Source organism: Cyprinodon variegatus, unplaced genomic scaffold (genome assembly GCF_000732505.1).
Source record: "Cyprinodon variegatus isolate N-32 unplaced genomic scaffold, C_variegatus-1.0 Scaffold229, whole genome shotgun sequence".
Classification (NCBI taxonomy): domain Eukaryota; kingdom Metazoa; phylum Chordata; class Actinopteri; order Cyprinodontiformes; family Cyprinodontidae; genus Cyprinodon; species Cyprinodon variegatus.
In genome coordinates this window covers 479,227-490,003 of record NW_015150682.1, presented here as the reverse complement: position 1 = coordinate 490,003, position 10,777 = coordinate 479,227, and the positions used below count along the sequence as shown (strand labels likewise).

At 40.3% G+C, this 10,777-nt stretch overlaps 1 protein-coding gene across 1 annotated transcript in view; it reads right to left on the bottom strand.

The window, feature by feature from the left end:
• Nucleotides 1-1,443: 1,443 nt before the first annotated feature.
• Nucleotides 1,444-10,777, bottom strand: part of LOC107088778 (potassium/sodium hyperpolarization-activated cyclic nucleotide-gated channel 2-like) — a 35,203-nt gene continuing 25,869 nt past the window's right edge. Inside the window, exon 9 of the mRNA XM_015381154.1 lies at nt 1,444-4,228. Within this exon, the coding sequence (XP_015236640.1) occupies nt 1,986-4,228 (2,243 nt within the window). The 3' untranslated portion in view covers nt 1,444-1,985. The remainder of the gene's footprint in view (nt 4,229-10,777) is intronic.

The following is a 10,777-nucleotide window of genomic DNA, read 5'->3' as shown; positions in this document are numbered from 1 at the left end:
TATACAATAAAACATTTACATTGGTCTGTGTAGTTATTATAGAAACCTAATTATTATCAATATCAAACATTTAACAGATGTTCTACAATCAATCCTAAAATTATTCCCTATCATATGCAGATTTAAGGTTTATTTTCTTTCAACGAAGTTAGTTTTTTAAGAGTCAACAGGCATCTCCCGGTAAAAATCAAAAGGATAATATTTCTGTTTTTTTAAATAATATTTTAACAGAATATTGAATAACAGAAACTATTTATACACTTCAAAGCAATTATTAGGAGAGCTGTTATTGACGTAGCAGCCCTCAAAAACTTCTTGTAATTGCTGACCAGTGTTTTGCTCAAAACTTTGATATTAACCCAGACAGCATACCATATCTATGCATGATATTCTGTCTGGGTTATCAAATATATGTATGTTTATATGATTATAAGATTTAAGCCTAATTCTTCCAGGGATATGAATAGGTTGATGATAGCTGATTAATTATTTGGACACTCTGTTCAGTTAGGGCCTTTAGTTCATTAGCTTGTAGCATACCAACTCTTGCAATAAAACAACATCTTAAGTTACTTTAGAGAATTAGGTGGCACCTCTTTAATTCCCCGGTCATAAAAATAATATTTCAAAACAGATGGATTTGCCTTCAAGCAACAGCTTGGGAAGGGAAGCATGATTTTTGTTCCATGCTGCCTTCATTTTATTTTTTTATAGTCTCACAGTACTCTGTCTCTTATTAAAAGAACTTTAAACCTTAAATATCACATAATTAAAGACCGTGTAAAGAGAATAACGCAGTGTTCTTCTAAACCCCTTATAAATGTCATTAATGTATTGTTATGCAAATGTAAAAAGTCTCCCGACTTGTTATATTTGCACCGTGGCACTAGAAATAAATTTTGGGTTTTAATATTCTTATGTTTTAGGATTTTTTGGGTGGCTAAAAGCGTATCCTCATTTTGTCATGCAGCTGCCTTCAGCATGGACATGCTCCCTGCTGGGCCAGCAATATAAAAGCAAACAGCGAAGACTCCTTTGTGTTGTGGCCAACTCAACACTATATAGCGCCTTTTTGGACGCATGAAACAACTTGTCTTTCAAAAAAAATGGCTAGTGACAAATCTGGTGACCTTTTCCTATATTGTTGGAGACTATGGTGACAAGACCCAAAATACTGATCAGTCTGAGTTTACTTCAGAGAACAGTTAGTGCGTGAGCCCCTCCCTCTTTCAAAACACACGGACTAAGATGAAGCAGCTGCAGCCCGTGTCTGCTTTCCAAGAGCAAAGTAACTCTTCTCTGTTTCCCCACTGAACGTAAGTAATTTTCCCATGTGTGAAGCTTCCACTGATCCCCTCCAATTAAAAATCAGAATGAAAATAAAATATTTTTTTTTTAAATTTTTTAAAATGTGGTTGCAGCCGCCGTAGTGTACACTCCCTTCAGCATCTTATTACGTTTAAGACCTAAATCTATATGCTCGGTTGTGTTCTAATAGTATAAATTCATTCAAATTGGGTGATTACAAATCTTATTTATGCGGTGTGACAAACTGAGAAACCATATTTATTTTACTTTACACGGTCTTTAGAAAATCTGAGTATCTTGATACTGGTTATCTGCCCACGCCTACCCCCAACTGCTCTGTGTAAATAAAGTGCAGCATTTATTCAATTCAGTTCCCCTGCTTGCTCCAACAATCACTAAAACAAATACGCATGTTAACATTTGGGTTTTCAGTAGACTCTTCTTATAGCAAAATGACCAACTTGACACTCCCATGATTTCCTTGTCCTCAGTTGATTGCTTGACTAAGAGTCACATAAAGACATTATATTCTAAGACAACCACACCCTAGAGTTAATTCAACAAGTAGGAGTTTTTCATGTTATATCATTGGCTACCTGGTGGCATGTTTGATACATCCAATGCTTTTGCTTTTAAGCACTGGCTACAAAAAGTCATGTGTAATGTTTTTTCTTGTCTTACATGTTCGCGGGCAGTTTGTGCCTTAGTCCCTCAGGGTCTGTTTTGCCGGCTGCCAGCTGAGTGTCCTTCTTCCCACCTTTTGACGAGTTGGAATTGGCAGAAGTGCGTGTTTGTGCCGTCTGGTTGGCTGCAGTGGTAGAAGTTTGTTGATGAGAAGTTGTGGTGGTAGAGGAATTGGTAGAAATGGAGGAAGAGTTTGAGGAGCTCTCAACAGGACATGAGGTTACGGAGGATAATGTTGTAGAAGGGGTAGTGTGGGTAGAGCCTGAAGTGGAACTGTGAGAAAGGACAGGAGAGGTCTGCTTCACAGGATGAACTGAGAAAGTGACTTTTGTTGAAGAAATTGTGCAAAGAGATGTTGAGGCGGGGGATGAAGGTTGGAGGGGGTTAAGAGGCTTTGAGGGGTTGCCTGAGGCAGAACCTCTGGGTGAGACAGAGGGCTGGAGGCTAGGTGTGGGGCTCTGGGATTTACTTAAGGAGGGTGCAGAAGAAGATGAGGAAGATGTAGGAGTAAGTGTCTGGGTAGGAGTAGAAGGCTGGGTGTGAGTTGTCTGGGTGGGAGTTGGTATTGGTGATGCAGCTGGGGTCAGGGTAGGGCTATGGCCAGATAGTGGAGAGGCGGAAGGAGGAGTGGTGGATACTTTGCTTCTGGGGCTCTGGGGATGTGGTGGAGAAGAGGAAAGCACAGAGGATGGGGGTGATGAGGATGTGAGTGATGATCTAGGCCCATAAGGCTGAGATAGAGGAGCTGGTGTAGATACAGCAGATGGAGGAGGTGTGGAGGATGGTGAAGGAGAGGAGGAGCGGGTAGAGGGTGAAGGAACCGGTTTGGGTCGGGGTGTCGACAAAAGACCTGCTCCTGCTGAGGTTGGGGAGGAGGAGCAAGACAACGTGGAAGGGATTGGCTTCGGACGAGGCGGTTGTGTGAGTATGGAAGTAGGAGATGAAGGGGTAGGTGATGGGGTGGCTGAGGAGAAGCTACCGGTAGTTTGCTTTGGAGGGGAACAAGATGGGAAGAAAGGTGTAGGAGAGATGTGCGCAGCTGCAGGTGTCGATGCAGAGCCAGTGTTTCCAGAGATTACTTGTGGCATAGCTGGCTGAACAGGAATTGTGGCCTGTACTTGTGCAGTTAATGGCATATTTGCAATCAGCTGTAGTGAAGGGTTATTGGTCAGCATTCCTGCACTGCCACCTCTTGCCAGCTGTCCTGCCAGAAAAGGTGCTGCCAACAAATTCCCCCCAGAGGCCTTCCGGTGAAGAGGAGGGTGGTGAGGCTGCACAGTGACCCAGGAACGGTGAGGAAGAGTGGGCTGAGAGGCTGACAGCAGCCTGGCCTCCTGGGTTAGTCTCCCTAGTGCAGGCAGTCCCTGACAGCTGTTTGCCCCGTGCCGTAGAAGAGCCTCTTTGGCGCCCTGTTGACACCTGATTTCATCTGATGTGAAGCTGGAAGAGGCAGGCGGGTTGGTAGCTGGTATCTTGTGTAGTGGTGACCCTGACCCTCCAGGTGTTGGTGTTATATTTGCCCCAGCTGTCATCGAGGGGTGATCAGCCTGAAAACGGGGACCGTAGATAACAGTCCTTCCTTGCTGAACAGACGTTGGTACAGAAGAAGCTGAAGTGGGTGGTGTTTTAGCAACTGGTGGAGATGTTAACCCACCTGGAGGGCCCATTGAGGATGGTGAGAGTGGAAATCCACCTCTTGCGGGCAAACCACTCATTCCTCCCATTGTCATCATCCCAATCAGAGAGCTCACAGAAGGGCGAAGGGGCTGCAGCACAGGAGCACGAGGAGGAGAAAGAGGGAAGGTGGATGAGGGAGACGGAGAAATCATTGGAGACGGCAGGAAGAAACCCGCTCCAAGAGCATGCTGCTGAAGCTGCTGAAGTTGCTGCTGCTGGTGCATAAGAGCAATGGCTACATTGCTGGTAGCAGCTGCTGTTTGCAATGGAGCATGGACTAGTGGCGCCCAGATGACAGGGCGGGGACGGGGAGAAACTGTGCCATTGCCTCCAATCATCCCACTTCTTTCTGCTGCAGCGGCTGCAATGGTTTCCTGCATGGCTGGCATGCTGTCATGCTTCACAATCTGCTGCACCAGCATGCTGTCACAGGAACCAAGACCACTTGTTGCAAGGCCAGCGCCAGGACCGCCTCCACCCCGGCCCCCGCCACGACCCATACTACTACCAATAGAACCACCCTGGGATGACTTTCGCAGCAGGACAGAGTTCTTCCTACCTATAGAGGAGTAAAAGCAAAAATATTCACATATTCAGTAACAATTTTTGCAGATTTTGAAAGTGTTTATTTTTTACATTTGGTTAATCCAAGTTTTAGAATAAAGAATGATAGTATGTAATGGAATAGTATGTAGTTAGGGTCAACTACTTCGGCCAGACAGACTGACTCCTTTTGGGCTGTAATAAGAGAGTCAACAGAAACAGTTTTGAACCAATCAGACAACTATGGATGTGACACATCTTTTTAAAAAAAGAAAAGCTCTTGCACTGCCCAGTTATTGAACTTTTAAAGATATATCCAGCTTCTTGGGAACATAATAACCTAAAAACATAAGGTATCATTAAAATATTGCTCCATTATAGCTGCAATATTAACTCTTAGGGTTAAAGAAAAGCCCTCCTCCTCCTCTGTGACTGACAACTCTCACAAGCCTTGTATTGTATACACATGGCATAAGTCAGTCTAGCTGGTCAGGCTTAAGGGTTATACTCCCACAGTAGTGTGTTGCAGTGAGCTTGTCACAGTTGACACAGATATTTTTGATTTATGCCCAATTTTGAAGCATGGTCTGCGATATGTAATTCCACACCACAACGCAAGAGGGACAATCACAAACTAGCTGTGGGTCTAGATACGGCCGAGGTGGTGAGGCAGTGGAAAAATGCAAGGGGCAAGTTTGTGTGACAACAGAGGGACATGAGGGTGAAAAAGAGCGGGGATCCAGGTGGAAAAAGAGTCCCAGTGTTCTTGCGCTCCTCGCTCTTCTAGCTGGTCCATCTTAACAAGTCATTTTCCACAATGGCGGTCATACAAACAGAACAAGCCAGTAAGGTACCAAACAGGAAATACTCATAGTGTAGAGCGGATGTAGATTTGACCAATCAGAGGCCTCCTATCTGCGGCACTGTCTGTGGTTACCTACAATTTCAGAGAGGTGCACCAGAGTGTCTGCGGAAGGGGTGGGGGCATATCTGTGTTAACTGCAACACACTGAGTGTAAATCAGCCTTAAGTGTGAAGAGTCACATGGCAAACTTCTTTACCTGTAGCCAAAATTTCCAATTAAATCTTGTAAAATAGGATGCTAGTGAAAAGCCTTTGTTAAGTGGGGCATTTTAACACATATTCTTAAAGGGCATACTACTGGTATACAATGAGACTCATAAGCCTGTATGCGTATGCTGATTGAAAGAGAACAAAATGTAAACATGACAACACTTGTTGATACTAGCTTAACACATTTCATAGTATAAGTAAAAGATTTAGGCTGTTTATTTCATTGAAGGCTATGCAGTAGTTAAGCTTCCAGGAGAAGCTTAACTATAACAAACTTATTTATTTTTATTTGAGTCACATTAAGATGAGATATTTGTACTCGTACTTGAGTTAAATGGATATTATCATTCTAAATACTTTGTACGTTGTTCTAAGAAATATACATTCCAAACCAAGTTAAATTTATTTTGAAAATGTCTTTGAATTGTATACATCTATTTTGTAATAGTGTTTTTTTTTCCATTCGAGTCTATAAAGTACTAGAAAATGCACATGATCTTCGATTTTATTATATTTAAATATTTAATCAGATCTAATCACAAGTTACTCACAACTTAGGTTGCCATTTTCCCAAACATCTTTTTTGGTCTCACTTCTATAAAGATATATTGATATAGTACTACTCTAGATTGCAATTCTTGATATCTCTTCCCACCTCTGAATTTACTTTTGTTTATTTTCTACTCAGTTTAAAACTATAAGAGGTTTTGATCTTCTGGGGTTAAAATAACCTCAGGGTATGTGCTATATCACTTTGAGTGATTTGGATAAAATAAATTCTATCAAAATTAAATGCGTTATTGATAGATACAGAGTACCACAGTAAAAAAAAACAGATTTACTTATGTACTGTCTCATGAAGCACAGGTAACCTATCTAAAGGATTAAGAAGATGTGAAGCTAAGGGCCAAACATCTAATCTAATAAGGAACAAGCCTGCAAAGTTTCACACACCCTACCCTGTTCAATTTTTCAATATGAATTTACGGTAAATTGTTGACTTCTAATTACATTACTTCCACAATAATTTCACAGTAATCTACAAGGACTATATCACAATATTTATCTGTAAAAATATATCACAGTAATTTGTTGTATTTCACAGTAATTTCCACAAAAACTACAGCTACATTTTGTAACCACTGACAATGCCCGTGGAATTACTGTGATATACAGTAACTGAATGTAGCTATGAAATCAAAGTATGTTGCTGCATAGAAAGGACAGTATTTTTACTGTAAAAGTAATGAAACTCTGTAGCCAGTAACATACTCTAAATTAACAATATAATAATACAGTAAAATACTCATTGTTAAATTTGTTATTGAATTTACAGCAAATTACTTGCTACTAACTGCATTACTTTCACAATAATCTACAGGGAATTATATCACGATAACTTGTTAGTGTTTTACATAAATTTCCACAAAAATTACAGCTACATGTTGTAACTTCAGTGACAATGACAATAGAATTACTGTGATATAACTGTGGAATCACAGTATGTAGCTATGAATATAAATCAAATATTTTTACTTTGTTACTGTAAAAGTCATGCAAATCAGTAGACAGTAACTGACTGTAGATTAAAAAAAATCAAATAATAGGGTATAATATTGTACATCGGATTTCACTAGGGTTTTAAATAAAATCTGCTTTTAATTTGTTCCATGAACAAAGAAAACAAAGACCATACTTGCTTCATCTTTTATTATAAAAATTAGAACACAAAATGTACAATACCCACATAACTGAAAATGAACACAATCATCAAATTTGCACATTTTCACCATCCATTTAAAGTCTACTAGTCTATGGACCAGTGTCCTCACAAATGGGCTGATGGACATTTTCCTAAATTTGAATCTTGCCACAGAGTCAATGCCCAAGAGGGACCTGTAAACAAAAGACAAGAACTTTCAGTTTAATTTAATTAATTTTTTTTTTTTTTTTACCCAGTATCATGATCTTGGCGCTGATGGCGCTGATTGGTCTGATTCCTCATTTCACTCACCTGTTTATCTCCATCCAGTTCTCATTACCACTCATCTAATCCACCTGCTTCAGCCACTATTTAACCAGCCTTCAACCAGTCATCAGTGCCAGATTATTCGAGACTTTGGTAAGAGTTCTCTGCCTCTGGATCTCTGAGCCTGCTTGTCCCTGTTGTGATCCTACCCTCGGACTCCTGCTGAATTTCTGCCTGTGCACCGTCCTGGCTCTGGGCTCTGATTCCTGAGCACGTTCTTGACACCGGCTTTGGCTCTGCCCTCTGGATTATCCTGCCTCCCTTCGTCTGCTCGGTTCTGATCTCCCGCCTGTTCTCAAAACCCCGGGACTTCAGTGTCTGGGACTCTCTGGTGGCATGTGCAGCATCTTGTTGGCAGCCGACCGGCTGGAACCAACCTCATCCTCTGGGCAAGAACTGAACTTTAAGACCAGGTTAGTGACTCACACATGCCTTATCATCCTCGTTCAGATGGACGTGGTCAATAACCTGTGCTTTCCCCTTGCGGAGGTTCCGGGCTTAGACACCCACAATGTTTTCAGCAGTTCCGTCTTGAATAAATATTTTGTTAAACTCGTCTCCCTCCCTCCAAGACTGGATCCTTTTGATCGTTGTCTAACACAGTGTCCATGCTGTAGACCCAGTTTCCCTGTAAATGAATCGGACACCAAAGATAGAAATTTGTAATTAGAGATGTTCCGATACAATTTTTCCTTCCAAGACAGATATTTTGCTGTGGAAATAGTCAATCCAGAGTACAGATACCACCATATAAAAAAACAATCACACTTGTCCTGCATGACTGTAATATGATTATCATGGTGGTAAGGCCAGGCTCAGGTTAAACTTTTAGACCTGGGTGACCAGTTCTTCCTTATCCCTCTACAACAGCAGAAGGCAGAACAGTGCATTTTAGGATCACGAAAGAAGAACTGGGTCAGATCTAATAAGCTTATTAGTAAATAGATTTCTATTTTAAAAAATTAGGTATCAGATCAATGCCTGAACTCCAGCACAGATACAAGCACTTTGAGGAGAATAATAGACATTTCTGATTCTGGCATCATTATCAGAGCAATTTGAACTGACAGCCAAGACTGATTACAAGAAGGAAAGTGTGCAAACACTGAACTAACCTGTGACCTAAACAACATGCATCTTATATTGATGTCATCTATTTAATATCCAGGTTAAGAAAGACAGCTATACACAAAAGTTTGACACTAAATTAACTCACCAAAAAGGAGCACATATCAGCCGCTCACTGGTCGTATTCTCTTCACCATGCTGACAAAAAGAAGAAAGTTGAGTGTTAGGATATTCAGTTCTGTTAACAGAATGCTCAATTATAGCACAACGTCAACTATATTAAATTTCTGATCCAAAACAATCAAATGTTGGATTTTTTAAGCTATTGACTGAAAGCAATAGTAATGTTTCATGTTGACGAAGAATTCCAGTCGTGAAATTAAAAATATTTTATATTCATCTCATGAGGAAAATTCAATATCAAAGTTTGTTTTTTAATAATAATAAAAACAACAACTATCTGCAATCTTACTACTGAGGGTGATGGCAGCAGGAATGATCTTCTATATCTTTCCGTCTTTCAGTTGACCTGAATCAGCCCCCACTGAACACACTATTGATTCCACAGTATTGTTAGAGGGTGTGAAGATCCTTCAACGTCTTCAGCAGGTTGTGTAGCAGCTCTTTTGGACTATCAGCTCCAGTTATCCCTGGCAGATTCTGCAGCATCTGATGAAGATGACTGAGGATTTTTTACACCCTGTATTTGACCAAACTCTAGCGACTGTCTAACCATTATGAGTCTGCAGGGGGAGCTGTGCTGAGATGGGTTACAGACAAATTGTTCTTTCTAAACTCATGCAACTTAGAGCAAAACTATGTGGAAATGAAATAGGACTGAAACTGTCTGCTACATAGAATGCAGTTCTGCCTGCAGGAGGTTATATTCCAAGACACATGAGTTCGGTAAAAACAAACAAATGTGTTCCTCACCAAACTAATGGGACAGCTTGTATGAGGAGCTTCAACCTTCTGGGGAATAAGAAGAATGTAACACTGTATGTAGCACTCCCAAAAATCTGTAAAGCAGGCAAAAAGTCAAACAACAAATGTTAAGAAAATAAGAGAGCAAGGCTGGTTATAAACAAGAGGGTCAAGGAAGCAGTACAATGAGCTTTATGCACAACTCCACTACTTCCTGAACTGCAGCAGCTCCTTTGTTTCCTATTTTTCATTACTGGACAAAATGATTAATACAGGTGTGTTTGACCTCAGGTACCATGACGACATTGGCTAGACACATCTGGATTAATCAGTCTGTTTATATAGCCCATCCAATGGTTAGTATTGGTTAAGTATGATAACATTTTGGAAACATTCCAAAGTGCCAGGATACTGCTGATGAAATTTTTAATAGCTTGCAAAAGTGCAGCAATCCCTTTGATTACACGGTCAAGTTGCCTCATTATGACTCCTCCTTCATGGATAGCAGCCAAGACCTGGACCCCAACACATTACCTGAAATGAACAGATACCATGTTGTAAGGGTTGTGGAATGCTACAAATGAGTAGAATGTCTCGCAGCATGAATTGCTTCTGCGATAGAAAAAGATAAGAAAATCCTTTGTGGAGCAAGTTTAAATTAGCATCTAACAAGTGACTTAGCTGGTGATCAGCCCAGATTGTCAAGTTAAAAATAAACCTTGCTGAAATATGATATTCTGTGCCTGGATATAAATGTTTAAGAAATTACACCAAATGCGGGTATTACTGTTTAAGTTGGATTAAGAGACAAAGAAATAAAACACAGATTAAAAAAAAAGCTTTTTTAGGTTAATTTCTAACCTTTCTAACCTTTGTATATGTCTTGAAGCCAATCAATCAATTAATCAATCCAACAATCAATATAAAAAAAAAAAAATCTAAATTTTTGCTCAGAATGTAGGTTCGGATTTTCTGTTATTACGTTAACCTGAGCAAGAGCATGGATTTGGTGCAATAATCAGGCTTACTGACCAAAACTCATTTTCCATGTATGATGAAGAAGAAATTAAGTTCCAGTCAAGCCTGATCATAGTTCTAAATCGCAGCGCTGGCACAAATGCCAGTTGATGACAATGGTAACATAATATACAAGAAGACATTAAAAGTTTAAAAGAGGATTTTTCTCAGAAATTAAGTGTCCAGATTCAACGAAAATTACTTAATTGATGGCTGGCATTCTTGCACTTATGGTCCCCCCCCCCAAAAAAGTTTAATTCATAAACTCTGGCCGTGGTGGGGCCTACAAAACATTAGCAAATCATTAGCAAATCTAATGTACTGTTGAAAACACTGGCCTGTTGAAAGTGGATTGGCTACTTGTTTGTCAATCAAACATTTTGGGCCGGATTTATCAAGATCCAATTTTGCGCGCAGTAATTTGCGCTCCTAAACTGGAATTTTGCGCGAGGG